Below are 18,419 nucleotides of genomic sequence, written 5' to 3' on the forward strand. Positions count from 1 at the left end.
GAGTGCTGCAATGTCTGGCTATAGGCTCTTCAGAAGGGACAGGCAGCACAGAAGGGGTGGTGGTGTGGCTCTCTATATTAGAGAGTGTTTTGATGCTGTGGAACTTGAGACTGAGACTGGGAATGATAAGGTTGAGTCCCTATGGGTTAGGATCAGTGGGAAGGCCAACAAGGCAAGCATCCTGGTGGGGGTCTGTTATAGACCACCGAACCAGGATGAGGAGATGGATGAGGAGTTCTACAGGCAGCTGGCAGAAGTTGCGAAATCATCAGCGCTTGTTCTCGTGGGGGACTTCAACTTCCCAGACATATCCTGGAAGCACAACACAGCCCAGAGAAAGCAGTCTAGGAGGTTTCTGGAGAGCGTGGAAGATAGCTTCCTGACACAGCTGGTTAGAGAGCCTACCAGGGGAGGTGCCCCGCTAGACCTTCTGTTCACAAACAGAGAAGGACTGGTGGGAGATGTGGTGGTTAGAAGCTGTCTTGGGCAGAGTGACCATGAAATGGTAGAGTTCTCTATTCTTGGTGAAGTCAGGAGGGGGACCAGTAAAACCGCTGTCTTGGACTTCCAGAGGGCATACTTTGAGCTGTTCAGGACACTGGTTGGCAGAGTCCCTTGGGAGGCAGTTCTGAAGGGCAGAGGAGTCCAGGAAGGCTGGGCACTCTTCAAGAAGGACATTTTAATGGCTCAGGAGCGATCTGTCCCCACGTGCCCAAAGACAAGCCGGCGTGGAAGAAGACTGGCCTGGTTGAACAGAGAGTTGTGGCTTGAGCTTAGGAGAAAAAAGAGGGTTTATAATCTTTGGAAAAGAGGGCGGGCCACTCAGGAGGACTATAAGGATGTTGCGAGGCTGTGGAGGGACAAAATTAGAAAGGCCAAAGCTCATCCGGAGCTCAATCTGGCTACTGCCGTTAAAGATAACAAAAAATGTTTTTATAAATACATCAACGCAAAAAGGAGGACTAAGGAGAATCTCCAGCCTTTACTGGATGCGGGGGGAAACTTAGTGATGAGAGATGAGGAAAAGGCTGAGGTCAACATCCAGTTGTTCTCTGGATACCCAGTACCCTGAGCTGGTGGAAGGGGATGGGGAGCAGAATGTGGCCCTCATAATCCACGAGAAAATGGTAGGCAACCTGCTACAGCACTTGGATGTACGCAAGTCGATGGGGCCGGATGGGATCCACCCGAGGGTACTGAGAGAACTGGCGGAAGAGCTGGCCAAGCCGCTTTCCATCATTTATCGGCAGTCCTGGCTATCAGGGGAGGTCCCAGTGGACTGGCGGCTAGCAAATGTGACGCCCATCTACAAGAAGGGCCGGAGGGTAGACCCGGGGAACTATAGGCCTGTTAGTTTGACCTCAGTGCCAGGGAAGCTCATGGAGCAGATTATCTTGAGTGTCATCACGCGGCACTTACAGGGCAACCAGGCGATCAGGCCCAGTCAGCATGGGTTTATGAAAGGCAGGTCCTGCTTGACGAACCTGATCTCCTTTTATGACAAAGTGACACGCTTAGTGGATGAGGGAAAGGCTGTGGATGTGGTCTACCTTGACTTCAGTAAGGCCTTTGACACCGTTTCCCACAACATTCTCCTCAAGAAACTGGCTGCCCATGGCTTGGACTGGCGTATGCTTCGTTGGGTTAGAAACTGGCTGGGTAGTTGGGCCCACAGAGTTGTGGTGAATGGAGTTAAATCCAGTTGGAGGCCGGTCACTAGTGGAGTCCCCCAGGGCTCAGTACTGGGGCCAGTCCTCTTTAATATATTTATCGATGATCTGGATGAGGGGATCGAGTGCACCCTCAGTAAGTTTGCAGACGACACCAAGTTAGGTGCGTGTGTCGATCTGCTCAAGGGAAGGAAGGCTCTGCAGGAGGATCTGGATAGGATGAGGCCAACTGTATGAAGTTCAACAAGGCCAAGTGCCGGGTCCTGCACCTGGGACACAACAACCCCAAGTAGCACTACAGGCTGGGAGATGAGTGGTTGGAAAGCTGCCTGGCAGAGAAGGACCAGTACTGTGTTCAGTTTTGGGCCCCTCACTACAAGAAGGACATGGAGGTGCTCGAGAGAGTCCAGAGAAGGACAATGAAGCTGGTGACGGGTCTGGAGAACAAGTCTTACGAGGAGCGGCTGAGGGAGCTGGGGTTGTTTAGCCTGGAGAAGAGGAGGCTCAGGGGTGACCTTATCGTTCTCTATAGGTACCTTAAAGGAGGCTGTAGAGAGGTGGGGGTTGGTCTGTTCTCCCATGTGCCTGGTGACAGGATGAGGGGGAATGGGCTGAAGTTGCGCCAGGGGAGGTTTAGGTTGGATATTAGGAAGAACTTCTTTACCGAAAGGGTTGTTAGGCACTGGAATGGGCTGCCCAGGGAGGTGGTTGAGTCACCATCCCTGGAGGTCTTTAAAAGACGTTTAGATGTAGAGCTTAGTGATATGGTTTAGTGAAGGACTTGTTAGTGTTAGGTCAGAGGTTGGACTAGGTGATCTTGGAGGTCTCTTCCAACCTAGACGATTCTGTGATTCTGTGATTTTAGTGGGAGAGGGACCAACATGAATCATCGCTACTTTATTTCTGAAGCCTGTGTAGGGTAAGAAAAGGACATGAATTGGTTACTTTACCCCTTCCTGATAATTTTCCTGATATGCAGTAGGGCTTTAATATTTGAGAAGAAAATCTGTGAGTAGTCATACTGATAGTGTGACTTTGAAATTATTAATGTGTGCTGATAATTCTGATCAGGATCATTTTATAATATTGCTGCATCAGAAACGTTTGATAGATTCATGCTCAGATGATTTATGTAAGAACCTCAGGTTGCTTACACAGAAAATGGTACCTAGATGCTGTATTTTAAAGTACTCTTAATATTGAGGAATGTTAAAGATCTTTTCTTTCCCTATGGAATTAGAACTTGTGGTTTTTTAAGTTGCTAAATTTGACTGTGTGTTTGTAATCAAGGGGAAACGGAGTACTTCAGAGCAGCGGTAATCAAAGGCCATAATCTCTCATCAACCAAATTGATAACCTTTTATTTGAGCATGTTAGAGGGCAGACGAAGTCAAGCTAAGATTGCTGTGGTTATGAGGACATTCAGATCCTATCTGACAAATACTTTCCTATTTCTGAAAAAAGTAAGGATAATTACCTTGCAAAACATATATGAAGTTTAGCTAATTGGGATTTTGTATGCAAACTGGAAGCAGATGGTAACTTTCAACAATCTATCCCTAGTCAAGACCAGATATTAAAAATAAGGACATTCCTGGTCACAGAAATAACCTCAAAATTTGGGCATAATTTTATGCCCTAATAAATGAAACATGATGCTGTATATTTCAGAAGTTATTTTCATGCATATATATATATTTACATATAAAACATGCAAAGATAGAAATAAAAGATCAACATCTAACTTAACTTTAAATATGACTTAAGTGATGGAAAATGTTTTCTTACTCTTAGATGTGTCTTCTCACTTTTCAGTCCTGTACGCTGTGAGCCCCAAAGGATTTCACAGAAAATCTCCCGGGTCCTAAATTTGCCATAAAATGACCAACATTCTGTAAAGAGAAGTAACAGAGTCTGACTTTTCAGATTAAACCAGACAAGGCATTAATGAAAGTGCATTGCAGAGCCATTATTGTATTGCTGTAGAGAGACTAAATGTACATGCAGGACTTTGGGCTCAATAGATATTTAAATACTCCAGTTAGTTAAATTTGCATGCTGAATAGATTTTTGGAGCACTGAAAATGACAGTCTAAAAATAACTCTCATTAATGAATTCTTCTCTTCGTAGAGCTTCCTTTCGTGAACGGTAAACTTTAAAACAGGAAAAAAATGTGTTTTTTTTTTTTTTTTCCATTTTGAACATTAGCTGTCACTATTCCTACCTTGTTATACATAGAAAATCTAGCATGTTTAACTTCGGCTGGAATGAACTTACATAAAACCACTGAGGTAGATGTAATTTAATACTATCATTTTATAGAGAAGGCTGCTTTATTTTGGTTGCTGTCATTCTGGATTTGTATATATCAAGTTTCTGGGTAATGTAGAGTAAGCTGTTCCAAAAAAGTACTAAGCAACACTAATTCTGTTTTACTAACAAATATTTGCCTGTCTCCTACTCACTAATTGTCTTACTCTTTTAAGGGGTTTAAGCTTACACAAGTTTACTTCTTTAAAGGTCTGTGTGAGATTGAAAGGGATTGATCAGTGGTATGGAACATATTGACAATGACAGTTATATAGGGACAAATTCTGTCACAGTTCACATACTGTCCAGACCCATTGCACTGAGTGAAAATCAGAGCAGTTGGCCCTTGGCCTCTTTGTGAGCAAGGGGACTATTGAAGTTGAAACTCCCTTATCTGTTCTTACTCAGATAATTCCTTAGGAGGTTGCTATTTTTAGGAAAACTTCTGTAAGTGATTTTTTGTTCATTTTTATTACACATTTTATACCTAAATACCTTTGTCTGTCCACATCTTCATAGTCATACCAATAGCATCAAACTGAAAGAAACTAAAATAAATGATAAGACAATAGAGAATCAAATGAGCTGTACTGGGTGGTTCATGAGTTGTCATGCTGCTGAAGTATCAGGGTATAAAAGGTCAAATGTAATACAGTGGTGGATTATGCCTGGAAATAGAGAAATACTCTTCTATCAGTTCTTCAGCATTTCTGAAATATTCATTTGAAAATGAAAACCTGAATTTTAGGTGTTTCATACTGAAAAGTAAACATACAGAGAAAAATACACACTAGTGAAAAGTATCATTTTACTGACAATCCACTTTTTCCATTAAAAAACAACAAAATAAGGTAACATGATGCAGCGCTATTGATGAGGGCTTATTACAAGTAATCTCTCTATCTAGAGTAACTACACGTAAGGCAACTAATAATAAAAAATCACAACCCTTCTTTGTCAGACTAAATTATATCTCCACTAATATGATTTCCCAGATTAGACTTTCTGCATGCTGGATAGGAAGCCTCGTGGCTCAAAGATAAAAAAAAAAGGTTTAAGTGTTAGTAATTTCTTTCCTTGTAACCCAAGATTGACTTGCTCCTTATCAGGGAGAACCTTAAACTGTTTCAAACAAAAAGCAGAGTTAGGTAGTAGAGCTCTTAGATCAAAGGCTAGCCTACGCCTGCACATGGGGGCCAGCTGTTTGATACACAGTGGTAAGTGCTGCCTCCTGCAATAGGATATGTTCTGAGCATAATTTAGAATTAAGCTTCTGAAAAGAGTGCAGAAGTAAGGAACAGCCTGAAAAAGGTTTTGTATATTGTTAGTTTTCGCTTTGTCCAAATGCTCCAACTAAAGGTGTCTAAAACCTGAACTGAGTTTTGAAACCCTTAAGAGACAGGAGCTTCCTTGGTAGGTTATTGCTTCGTTTATATTTCTAAATGCCTAATTGCTTATCAGGCAAGTGAGTGAAATGTATGCACAGAGATCTGACTCCTAATGATGTTGCTTTGTATTGTTTTAATTAGGGATATTCTCATTTATTGTGCTGTATCTTTTATATTGGATAAACAACAAAAATGTTAAACTTGGCATCTTATGTAACTCCCTGATACTAAACATCCTCCACGCGCACACAGCCAATCTGGCATGTGTACTTGCCAACAGATATAAAAGTACTGCTTGTTTGTGTGTATCACAGCGGGTCTGGCATTCAAGAGCTACAATATTTAGTGTTTCCTGACAGATCAGCAGGGAGATTTCAAGGTTTAATTCACTACCAGCTACTATTACTGTCATGTTTTGCTCGACCCTCTCACGTGCTCAGAGCCTAAACAAACCAACTGTACAAAATAGCTCTGGGTCTTGCTAGACTAACTTTCGATGTTTAAGTTTCCATTCCAGCTTCCCTGCTTATTATGGCTCATGTTTACAGACTTCACTGTGGTCTGCAGAAAGTAGCAGTGTGCTTCACCCATCCCACTGCAAAACACGTTTAGGCAAAGGGATTTTGCCATGGCTGACATGGTTGCATAACCTGTCCTGTTGACTGGGGTGTCAGGACAGTAACCTCAGTGAAAGGGGTGGAAGAGTTGAGGTTGCTAACTGGTAGAGGTTGCATTACCATACGTACCATATGAGCCACCATTTTGTGGCTCGTTTGCCACATAAAAATACCAAAAAATACAGTGAATTTTTCTCCCAGATAGTCTTAGAAAAGCTGGAAGTCTGCCTCTGTCCTTTCTTATAAATCAAGATAATTAGACTGGAAAAGGTTCAGGAAAAAGCCACAGGGACGATTAAAGGTACAGAATGAACTCCATAAAAGTAAGCTAGGACTAGGAAGAAGGCGCTTGAGGAAGAGGTGAGAGATAAATGATAAGGTGAAATGATTAATACAATTGATATAGTGAATAGGAATCAATTGTTCATTACCCCTGACAATGCCAGAGGGTATCAAATGAAGCTAGTCAGGTGTATGTTCAAAACAGACACAGGAGATGCTTATTTACCTGAGAAGTTGTGGAAGTCCCTGTTACTGGATGTTCCACATGCTAAAACTGTGAATGGGTTAAAGGGGAGTTTGGACAAGTTCATATATAAGAAATCCATTATTGGTTACTAAGCGTATAGAATTCATGTTCAGCTCAGGAAGCCGTGCATCAAAAAAAATGTTTTGGGGAAATGTCTTCTATACTTGGCCTTTGCTCCATACTAAGAGGCTACTTTCTGATATGAGATACAGTACAAGATGTGGCTTTGGTCTGACCCACTGTGTCTCTTTTTTGTTAATATAGTCTACATTTTTCTACATTTTTATTCTGACCCAAGGCTTTTAGTGGATTTTATGTAACTGACAACCCATTACTTACTCAGGAGCATTATATATACCTCCATTCTTGGCTAGGGTTAGGATTTAGTGGGGAGGGAATTTGAGGGTGGGATGAAATCAAAGAAAACATCTCCTGGTGTTTGAGCTTTACTTTTTGAAGTATGTTAAATGTATCACTTTGCTTGTTCAAAAATGTAGGTGACAGTTTAGGACTTACTGTCTTCACCATAGATGTTATTCACAAATGATGTCCTAGTCTAGCCTGCCCTGTTGGAACAACTTTCCTGGAACAATAATAAAGAAATATGGAGGGCAGTAGCATATGTAGATCACAGACAGCTGGGACATCTGATTAATGATATCATTTGTTTTCTAGTTGTAATGCTGCTGTTCAGACCCATTTGTACTTTGATTTTGGTATCTTTTTGTACCACTTTTCATTACCATCATCTTAAAATGATTTTAAACCCATTCTGCAGTGGTTTCCCTGAGACCATATTCTTTGGAGAAATAAACTGCAATACTGGAAAAAAGGAGTTTTTTGAATTCTTACTTGGGCTTTGTATGACTTTGAACAAATCATGTAAATATCTGTACTGTATCTAAATTGAAGATAACAGCAGCCTTATAGGAATGCTTTTAAAGTAAAGTATGTAAAAATCTATAAAGACTTAAATGATGATTTATTAATGTTTTTGAAATAGTGCTTTAGGGATGGCATGAGACACACTCATGAGTCTCAGGTGCATAGAACTATTTATATTTTGTGATTAGCAGAAGGTGATCTTACATATGGATCATAATTTAAGGGATGAAAGTGTAGTCTATGTGCAGATGGGGTTTAGTCTTTCAATGCTATTTCCCATAGTGAGTCATGAAGAACAAATGTCTCCTTTCATGTAGCTCTACAAGAACACCTGTTTAGGGCTTCTTTCTGCTACTGTAAAACTCAATAGGAATTATGTTGTTTATTTTATATGCCTGATAGTTGTACTTTTAGCCCTACTGAGGAGTGGCTGGCAGCCTCTGAACGTAACTGCCTGGCAGGTGATGCCACAGTGGAGCCTGGGGTGCGGTTCCCCTAAACCTGGCTATGAGAATGCTCCAAGTTAACTCTGCAGGAACCATGGTGTAGCCAGGGGGAAGTAAATGCTGTATGCCGAGGTACTGTTCAGACATACACTTGAGATGTTGCCAAACTGTGCAGTGAAATCTGGGATCTGAGAAGCTCAGTATTTTCACAGGTGAGACAAACCCTGTAGTGAGATGCAAATAACAGACAATTCATACAGGCCCTGCCTTAAGGAGCTTCTACGTGCTGCATGTTAAATGGAAACAAGGCATTGCTCTGGGACAGGCACTCGTTATTTCCTTTTATTACACAGTTCTAGCAATTTTTTCCTTTGCGCAGTTTTATGTCAAAGCCTTAAGTCAGAGAACTCGTGTAGCAAAATGTTCTTTCAGTTTCTAGTAATGAAGTCACACATATTTACATCATTACCATCTAAGAATCCCAAGTAGTAATTACTAATTACCAAGAAGGGGAAGATACTTCTCATTTTATTGAGGAAATAGAGCGATGATGAGTTAAAGGGACTTTCCCTGAATCACAAGAAACTTAATGCGGAGCTAGAAACTGAGCCCAGACCTTCTGACATTCAGCTCACTGCTTCAGCCATATGACCATCCTTTTCGAAGTATCAAATATGTACACAAGGCTCTCCAATTTAGTCTTCACATTAACTTCCAATGCTACAATTCAGTTTCTCTGAACTTTGCCCTCTCATTTGTTTTAGCAAAAAGGCGAACATTTGCCCATTTGTTTCAATAGTAAGTAGAAACTGTTTTATATACAGATGACGCTTTCCCCTCCACTCACATGCTTCTCATCCTAGTATTAGAAGGCAGCCTGTGTCAGTGAGGGCCTTTTTAAATTAGAAACCAAATCGTGTTTCAGGGATGCCTTGGGCTGTCTTGTGGAGAGGGTTCTTCTCAACCCTTGCCAGTTACAACTTGGTGGTCCTGCCAATCACTGCTGAGTTTCAAAACAGAAGTTGCTCAAGCTCAGGCAGCGCTGTTACCCAGCGTACGCAGCTGGACAGCTGGTGAGCTGGGACAGAGCAAGGCCCAGCGCTTAACCAGGCACAATTCACCAGACCATGTAAAGGGACAGGGGAGTGGCACTGTCCTAATTGCTAACATTTCTCCTCTGCAAGACTTCTCCTGATATGTATTTAATAAGCCCAGGCTCATAAAGTCTAAACGATTTGAGCAATCAAGTGGTAGCTGATTTGTATATGGAGATGACATGCAGTCAGACTAAGTGGAGGGTGACACGCTCAATTTCTGACTTCTGCAAAGCTTTAGCTGGCAATTGCAAATGAAATAATACCTCAGGCAGCTGTGCCCGAGAGTGGAACATACAGTGAGAGTACCTAGGAGCTGTATTTCAGGCCAGGTTTGCAAAGCCACAGCTCCTATTTGAGTGTGCATGACCAGTGTGCTGGCATGGTTTTTCCAGCCACTGTGGAGAAGTTCCTGCTGCTGCCAGTGAGTAATATTCATGAACTCCAGTGTGATGTCTCCTGCCAGTGGCTGCAAAAGTCAGGGATGTGGTATCGCTCAGTTCTCAGAAGGCTGAAAGGCAGGTTCAGCAGAACTGGCTGGAACACGCCTGCATTTCCACAGTTTGGCAACAGATGTTTGTAAATAGGCACTCCTTCACATGTAGAATGGAGTTCATCTAGAGACTGCCACATGTGAAAATTTGTTCTTTCTTTCTGTGGAACCGTTGCTGAGAGTTTTAGCATTAAGTGGGGAAAAAAGCAGCATTACATTCATTAGCATTTCATTCAGAATTATTCCCAATTTGTAGTGAAGCAGGGACACATGGTAGACTTCCAGGTTCAAACTGGAAATGGGACTTACTGCAGTGGATGTGGGACAAGAGAAAGAACAATTTTGAGGAACCTGTTCTTCAGTAAAAGGCACTGGCAGATGGTTTTTGTTTAAAAAAAATCAAAATGAGCAATGTTGCTATATGTTATATATATTTATATATATAAAAGAAGTATTATCTCCTTTTCAGCTCATTTTTAAAATACACAAAGGAAAGGCAGAGTAGAAAAGGAGAGTGTTTTTGCTGTTTGTTCTTTCCATTTTCTCTCATTAATGGTGTTACAAGTGGCCGTTTACCCTATACAGCACCCATATAAGCTGAACAAATCCTTTGGTCTTTTCACCTGTATAACAGGATCCACTTAAACAGAAACACCAACATGGGTCTCTGATGACAACCTGAACTCCCTTGATGTATTATTCAAAGAGAGGTAGTTTGCATAGTTTTAGAGTAATTTGTTAATGTTCTTTTGATAGCTTTTGCTTATCAGTCTGAGGCTTATTGACCATAACTGTATTGGGAACTGAGTAAATTGGTTGTTACTGTGTTTGCAAGCAGTTCAGCCTGATTATACTGATGTAAGCACCATTTTTACAACGTTGTCTACGGTGCCATTACAGAAATTAAGCAAGCAAGCAGGCAGGCACACTGCACATACCTTGTTCTTAGTATGGTGATTTACTGCATCTATCTGCTGCCTTTTACAGTTGTGTACTGGCTAATGTCCCTGCCCTGCTGCTTAGCTTAAGTCATGTGGTGCTACATCCTCAGTGTGGAATCTGAATCTGACTTTGCTACCAGACTGAGAAGCAGGATGCAGCTTTTCTAAAGTTCTTTTCTCATCTTCCTGTGGTTACCTTGTGCTTAGAAAAACGAACTGGTAGGGGTTATGGTGCGAGGACATATGCTTTTGACCTACTTCCTTTTGAGAAGTTTATGTTCTTCAGCCATTCTCCATGGCTTCTCTGTGTTCTGTTTTGACTTGGCCTGATGGCTGAAAGCTTTCCTGTAAATTATTACTTTTGACAGTTATGATAGTGATATTCCACACTCCCATAGTATCCTCTGACCTGCAAGTATCAGAATGCACAAAGATATGCCTAAAATGTCACAAAAGAATGTGAATCACATATAATTACAAATGATGTCAGATAAACAATGTAAGTGGAGTACAGTATCTCAAAGAGAACTGACAAGCACCACTGATTAGAGCATTTACAGTGAGAAAGGGTTTTTGAGTTAGCTTCAATCCATAATTTCTAATTATTGAGTCAGTGCATTAAAATAGTATAAAGTAACAATTTACCATAATTCTGTAAGCTAACAAGATAAGTGCATATATGGATTCAACTAATAAATCATCAAAATATTGGCTATTGGGGTGGGGGAGTGTGAGGCAAATAAGGAAGGTGGGCAGAGTGACAGCTACCAATGTTAATCATTTAAACAAAGTTACTCTGAAAAACATCTGGCTGCAGTGGGTCTAGTGGAGGCTGCATAGTTGATTCTCTTCTGCTTCAGAACAAAAGGAAAAAGGGGACATGTGGCATCCTGGCTGATACCAACTTATAGTGCTTGGTGTGTGAGAGAGAATGGTCTCACAGCTCTGTCATTTATCTCCTTCATTTTCTCACTAGTTCCTATGTAAGCAGTGTAAAAGTATCATAATTAATCTTGGCTGAAGGTTCACATTTATTGTTTTTTCAGGTGGAACTTGCAGAAATTTGCACAAAGAGTGAACGTTACATTGGCACAGAAGGTGGAGGAATGGACCAGTCAATCTCTTTTCTGGCAGAAGAAGGAACTGTATGTGGATCTTTCTAATCTAAACCAACAATGTGATATTCATTAATGTAAACGATGTCTTCATATCTAGCAGAAAGGCAAAAAACTAGAATAACTCGGCAAGCAGGCAAGTGCCATTGCAAACAAAACAGGAGTTATATGTATAAACTTGTGCACAATTGGGTACAACAGGTTTGAAAGAATAAGATGGTGAAAAGTAGAAATGGAAGGAAGGAGAAAAGAAAAGATGTGGGGAAAGATGCACCCTAGAAGAGCTCCAGGTTTCACACTATTTGGCTAATTGATCACTGAACTTAGAAGATTTCCCATATAATGAAATCTGAATGGCTGGTATGCCTTGTATTCAGTGCAAATGGGATAATTATTACAAAAATGCTTTCTTGAAACTTCTTATAACCAAAGAGTTCTAGGAAGTTTTGCCAGGTCAAGTTAGAAAGACAATAGAGATATTTTTTTTCCCCAGTTTTGGTAATTCCAGACAATTCTGTGGCTGAATTCTGATGTAGAAGGTATTTAGCTGTCTTAAACATGGTGACAGAAGGTGGACTAGCAATGATATACAGGACCTGCCAAGTTATGCATGAGTGCTCGCAGTGGAATTTACAATGGAGTTCATCCACTGTCTCAGAAGGTGCACAGGACTGTGAGCGTTCAAACCTAAAAGGTGTCAAAATACATTTACTGAAATTAATGCAGCTTTTCATGGGAGACCTTTACTCTGCTTATAAACTGTTTGAAGTGATTTTATAACTCTACCGATTTTGTGCTTTATTACCCTATCTTGGATGAGCTTATACAGAAAATAAGCTATTTCCTAGAACTACACCAAATGTTTAGTGCCTGCATGACACATTTATTTTCAATTTCACATCACCTGTGCCTACTCTACACCTTTCCTTCACGCTTTATACTGTTAGTAGTAAACATACAGCTAAACTAACGCTGAAGAAAGTTGCATATTTTCCTGGCATACACACAGAGGATCTTGTAAGTGGAGACTTTTCAGATACGTATAGGTGGTGGTCAGAAAAGCAAAGAAAATTCTAGGAAAGATTAAAAAAGAAATCATAAACCGAACACAAAACATCCTTGCTTCAGTATACTTGCAGCTGAATGCAGTTCTGGCACCCGTGTCAAAAAAAATAAAAATAAAATAATTAGAACAATTTGAGCACTGACTGAATAATTTAAAACTTCAGCTTGGAAAAACAGTATCTTTGAGGGTGAAATTTTGAAGCTTTGTAAAATACTGAAAGGGTTAGAGAAGGTAAATTGAGAATTCAGTGTTTTTCATAACTGAAGAGCTAATAGAAACACAATAACATTAGCAAGCAGCTTATTTAAAAACAAACAAGTTGTTTTTCAAAACATTCATTGTTAAATTGAGAAATACTGTACAAAGTGGAAGGCAAAAGTTTAAAAAGGGTTCAAAAAGGATTTTCTTGGATACGCTGATAGATTATTAGTCTATTTGTGGCTATTAAACATAATAGTATGATGTATATTACAGTGTCAGTATAACTGCCATAATCTTCCATTATGAGAAGCTGGAAAAGTATACCAGAAGAAAAGATTGCTTTGTATATGTCTTATTTATATATTTCCTCTAAATATCCATTTAAGGCTACTGTCAGACACAGGACACCGGACCAGGTCAGTGGTACATTCTGATCTAATGTAGCAGTTCCTAAAGAGTATATTGAAATGTAAGCAAGCCTTTCTGTCTTGATAGTAGTTTTGTGACTTGGTCCAGAATCTCAATGGTAGGGTGTAATACACATGCTGTACATAATGTACAAGCAGATTTGTCATTGTTTATTTAGCACTCTAGCTGCTCAAGGAACTCTCTGGGGGTGAACAATGCCAAAACCAGTAAGACGTCCCTGCTTGCAGAATAACAATCTATTCTAAGGAGCGAAAGCAGGGCACATGATTTACGACTTATCCCACTGAAAAGCCAGATGTGAGTTTAATCTCTTGATTACATTACATCCTGAATTATTTAATTAATGCATGCCTAGCTTATTCCACGAAAAGGTCACAAAATGTTGGGAACGTCTTACACAGCCTGTGTAAGGCATCTGTGAGGCAAGACAGTCTCTTATCTTAGAAGAAAGGAGACAGTAACTACTTTTTATATATCATTTTATTTCATTTCTCTGATTGTTGGTATGTAACATGATCACTGTCTCCAGTCAACCCTAAAATTTTGGTAATACTTAGTACCTCAGTGAACTAAATCTTGATTTAGTGGAAAATTAGAAAAATAAGGGGGAGATGGACACTGGTGGAGGGGAAGGGAATGTGAAACTGCTTGTTTCTAGTAGCACATGCATTAGCTTCAGCCAGGCCTGGTGCTTTTCTGTAGATCAAAGAAAAACTGTTGTCTTAAACAGGCAAGAAAAATAGGTTAGGTGGGATTCTGTGAAACCCTGAAAAAAAACAAAGACTTAATGGAAACATTTTAAAATCCAGCTTACAAGGGAAGGGTTTGAAATCTATGTGCAGCTTGGCCAATGAGGTTAAATCTCTTTTCTTGCTGTTTCATGTCAGTTTCCTTCATTAACTGTCCCTGGATTTCCAAGAGAAAAAACATGCAAATTTGCATATGATTTATAGAACTAAGTGCACTGCTAGCTAGCAGTAAATTAAAACTAACCATTCATTTTTCTTCTGATAGGCCAAGTTGATAGAGTTCAGTCCTCTGAGGGCAACTGATGTTAGACTTCCAAGTGGAGCAGCGTTTGTTATTGCTAACAGTTGTGTTGAAATGAATAAAGCAGCAACTTCTTATTACAATATTAGGGTAATGGAGTGTCGTCTGGCTACAAAGGTAACGTATGGCTTATGTCAAAGTCTAATGAAACCTTCATCTAAATATGTGCTTTTCTCCACTTCTGACCAATAGTATCTTTAACACCTGGCTAGGTGCTACTTTAAGTAGCGTTTTTCTTTCCAGAACCAGACACTTCCATCTCTGCAGAAACAGGACTCCTGCCGAATTTAATGGAAGTGCAGGGACAGTGCCCTTATATAGAAGATTATGTGATTTAATTCTATTTATTTTGTATTATATTTGAATGGAGGAAATATGTCTATTTTTCAGCAAATAAATATTCTCAGTTAATGAGATAGTCTGTTTCTAATTAAAGCTGAATAATGATAAATAATGGAAAGCAACCAGTGTGGTCACATGTTTATATGTATGTATGGCAGTAGATGTGTACTTTCAAGGATTTAGAGGACATCAAAGCTACTAGTTGGAGGCCTGGAAGTAATATTGGAAACGCTGAATAGCAGCATGCATGTTAGTGCGAAGTTTAAAAACAGGCTTGAATCAAACCCCAGCATTTAGGTTGCGCTGCCAGTTTGTAGTTTGCAATTATCTCTAAAATACATGGAATCTGAACATGACAAATCTAAGTTCCACTTTAATTATAGATTTTGCCGACCATACGTTTAGGAATATGTAGATGTAGGGTTTGATTTAAGTCTGTTATAAAAATACAGTGAATTTTTCTTTGATTAAATTAAAGGACTTAGGATTAAATTAAAGTATAAAGATTCAAAATTATACCCAACATAGAGTGCTGTGTGAAAGAAGAAAAATTGGGTCACAAAGTGTAGATGAAAGTTTTAAAAAGTGCTGCGTGCAACTCCTTGCCACAAAACATTTGGCCTAAGTCTAAGCAACACTCTAATACCCAATCTAAACAAACAGGTAATTTGAGCACCTGTTGGCATAATAATTCTATGAAAAAATACCATAGTTAATGCTAAAAAAAAAGTGAGAGTTGAAGAAATTATCAGACAAAAATAATATAAAATATGCTAGCTGGGATATTTTTCCAGGAGGGAAGCTAAACTTCAGGTGACTTTTAAAATGGGCTTTCAACCGGAGTATAAAAAACAGCTGCATTTTAGGTGGTATGTTAGATATTAAAGCTGTTGTTATTGAAGTTAATGAAGACTCCTATGCCTTTAAGCAAATCAAGATAAGTGTGATGGTTCTGGCATAACTGATAAACCTCTAATTTAGGATAGCTGATCAACTAACCAGGTCTTTTAGGGTCCAAAATGATCTATTTTGAAAAGCAAACTGTAATAATAAGTGCTTTACGATGTAAGACCTTTTAAAGTATTGTCCCATATGCCAGCTTTTGCAAATTGAATCATAGTTTTCTAAATTGCTTTAAATTACTGAACCTGTGTAGTAAACTGCAAAAGGTGGCAAGGAAGAATGATTTTTTACACTCCTGTTAGCTATGATGCAATCCCTAAATAGGTGCCTTTAGCAGATCCATGATTTTAAGTAGACTAACAACATACACCTGTCTATTTTTAAACATATGCTACCCAGATGGAAAGCTGCACACACTATAAAAATACGTTTAGCCAGGAAAGATTGTCTTTAGGAACAGGTCACAGTGGGGTGAAGGAGGGCAGGTATGTAAGTGGAAGCAGGGAAGTCTTTTATGCACCATTAAGCTAATGGAATTATGAAATAACATGCAGAGCTTCACAATAATATTTTACAAGAAATGCCCATTGTGCCCATAAGTGCCTTAGGATGGGCTTTTTCCCCCCTCTTCCACCTTAGGCCATTCTCATATTTCTTACTCCTTGCGGAAATCTGTGTAAGTAAAGATACCAGTACAACATGTCTCTGCTGGCATTAGTACAGAACGTTTTGATATCAGTCTGTCTTACAGCAAATGAAATCTTGAGCATCCTCACAAAATTGCCTGTCTCTGGTTCCATGCCTTTCCCTTCTAGAAAGCCATTTATTTGATTGAATTTTTGCTGTTCTTGTTGTTCTGTTTTTTCTTCTTTTTCAATTTTTGCTTTAGTTTCTGAGTGCTTTCCTGTACACCATTAAACAGCATGTTTAAAGTCAGTTACATTCCTCGGAACATTCTCAGTTCCACAGGAAATTAACATGTACTTTATACCTTAGAACACTTGCGCAGTAGGTGTTGCAGGATGAGTATGAACATCAGTGAACATTCTGCTATCCCCATGTTTCGTAGCGTGTGCTTCAGTTCAGTTTCAGCTGTAGTGGTGCCAAGAATGTCTGCAAATGGGATGCCATGTAGTTAATCAGCCAATGTGCGTTAAGTGTGGGAAGACACTCAGATGGTATATAGAAATGTAAAGTGTAAGAAAATGATGTTGTTATATAAGGGCTAAGTATCCCAATACTCCTTAGTCAGGCTTTCTTTTATTTAGATTTGTCCCATCATTCACTGAGTATGTTTTACTGTTAGTTGCATACCGTGCTCCAGCGTGCCAGTGTTGAACAGTAAGACAGTAAAGGCTACAGATCCTATATCCTGACAGTTAAGAGCCAGCTGGATAATGTCCACATCTTTAATCCATCTAGTCAGAGATCATGAAGAAAATATCCAACTGTGGGGATCAGTGCTGGGATTACATTTGTACGTTTAATAGATAGGATTTTTCCCATTTCTGTTCTGTGTCCATTACAATTTGAGCTGCTGCAGCTAGATAATAAAAAAATATATATTAAAAAAATCTTTCTGCCCATAACATTTTTCCCAGTGCTGTTACAATTGAAACTTCGCTATAAGCAATATGAAATTTTACAAAAAAGCCCTGCCCACAGGCCCGAAGGGGTCAGTTTCCATTTGGAAGATCTGACCTGTAAAACTCAATGTAGTTAGCTCATCTAAAATACAGCATCTCCACTCAAGAATAGAAATTAGAATAGATGACACAGTGCGTGTGACAAATACTTCTAGCTGGATTATTTATTTTACAAGTAAGTAGAAGGACTTTTGTTGCCTTAGAGAGCATTATATTTTTTTTTTCTAAATTCTTAGTTCTATTTAAATTCTGGTAATAAAGTTTAGGGGATGCTGAACATTAGGATTAAATTATGAGGGGGAAAATTTCCATTAATTTAGCATCTTGAAACAGATCTAAGTTCGTGTCATAAACATGCACCAACACAGGAGTTATTGAATATTTAAATGAAATAACTGAAGCAATAATTACTACTGTACCTGATCAATAAGTAAGCCAAAATACAAGTACATTAAAGCAATGGAGGTCTACATGCTCAGTGCCTTTGAAAAGCAGTCCAGAAGAGGCTTAAGAAGTCTTTCACCAGAAAATTTTCTCACCTTGATTTCTGCATTAGCCACTAGACACAGCTGTTTCTTTCTCCACCACCACATACAACACTGTTTTAAATGACAGCAGTGTCATATGATTGGGATTTTGATTGGATTTTGTTTGTTCTGCTCTGCTAAGCTTCATATAAATTTTAGCAATTCACTAGATGGCACCAAAAGTAGTTAACTTTTATGTGCCGTAATAAAGTAAAATTAGAAAAGCCCCTGCAGAAGCGTTGTTGGAGGAGAGCAGGAAGGTGAGAATCTATAGCAGATAGCTGGACAGTAGATCTGCTTAAACATCCAGTTCATGCTCTAACTTTACACAAAGCAACGCAAATACTTTTCAGGCATGTATGTATGTAAAACCCCTGACTTTCTTAATGCAGGAAGTTACACACGTACTGAATTGCTTTGCTGGATTGAGACCTAAATGACTTCAAAACAATCTCACTCAAAACCAGTGTTTATTGAAAAGAATAGCAAGACACACTGGGCGAAGTTTTGGCCTGGTTGATAGGGGTTTTAGCATGGATTTGAATGGGAAAAGGAATTCATTCCCAGATTTTGCTGCACTACTTTAAACTCTCTGCAAACGTAAAGCCTAATCTGGCATATATGGAAATCTTAATCTCAATCTAAATGGTGCAGAATTAGAGGCATGTCGTGTACTTATCAATCCAGTAAAGTGACGTTGGCACGTCCCTGCTAATCTGTCTCTTGGTAGTGATCTGTTGCAATTAAGGTGTTGTATCAGTAGGCT

The 18,419-nt window shown here is 39.4% G+C and overlaps 2 protein-coding genes across 12 annotated transcripts in view; one reads left to right on the forward strand and one right to left on the reverse strand.

Moving 5' to 3' along the window:
• Window positions 1-18,419, forward strand: part of GALK2 (galactokinase 2) — a 53,117-nt gene that overhangs the window by 17,511 nt on the left and 17,187 nt on the right. For 5 of the 6 annotated variants that reach the window (XM_048052331.2, XM_048052334.2, XM_067003797.1 and 2 more), the window contains 2 exons: window positions 11,421-11,519; window positions 14,200-14,352. In XM_048052331.2, coding sequence (XP_047908288.2) covers window positions 11,421-11,519; window positions 14,200-14,352 — 252 coding nt within the window. The remainder of the gene's footprint in view (window positions 1-11,420; window positions 11,520-14,199; window positions 14,353-18,419) is intronic. The other variant, XM_048052336.2, reaches the window with a different exon arrangement.
• The window catches only part of FAM227B (family with sequence similarity 227 member B), a 124,870-nt gene that overhangs the window by 5,341 nt on the left and 101,110 nt on the right, over window positions 1-18,419 (reverse strand). For 4 of the 6 annotated variants that reach the window (XM_048052347.2, XM_067003803.1, XM_048052349.2 and 1 more), the window contains 2 exons: window positions 16,472-16,593; window positions 3,459-3,562 (listed from right to left, as the gene is read on the reverse strand). In XM_048052347.2, the coding sequence (XP_047908304.2) occupies window positions 3,482-3,562; window positions 16,472-16,593 (203 nt within the window). In that variant the 3' untranslated portion in view covers window positions 3,459-3,481. Of the gene's footprint in view, window positions 1-3,458; window positions 3,563-16,246; window positions 16,385-16,471; window positions 16,594-16,915; window positions 17,024-18,419 lie in introns of those variants that run through there. The other 2 variants (XM_048052351.2, XM_067003804.1) reach the window with 2 other exon arrangements.

The sequence above is a fragment of the Anser cygnoides genome, chromosome 11 (genome assembly GCF_040182565.1).
Source record: "Anser cygnoides isolate HZ-2024a breed goose chromosome 11, Taihu_goose_T2T_genome, whole genome shotgun sequence".
NCBI classification, from domain to species: domain Eukaryota; kingdom Metazoa; phylum Chordata; class Aves; order Anseriformes; family Anatidae; genus Anser; species Anser cygnoides.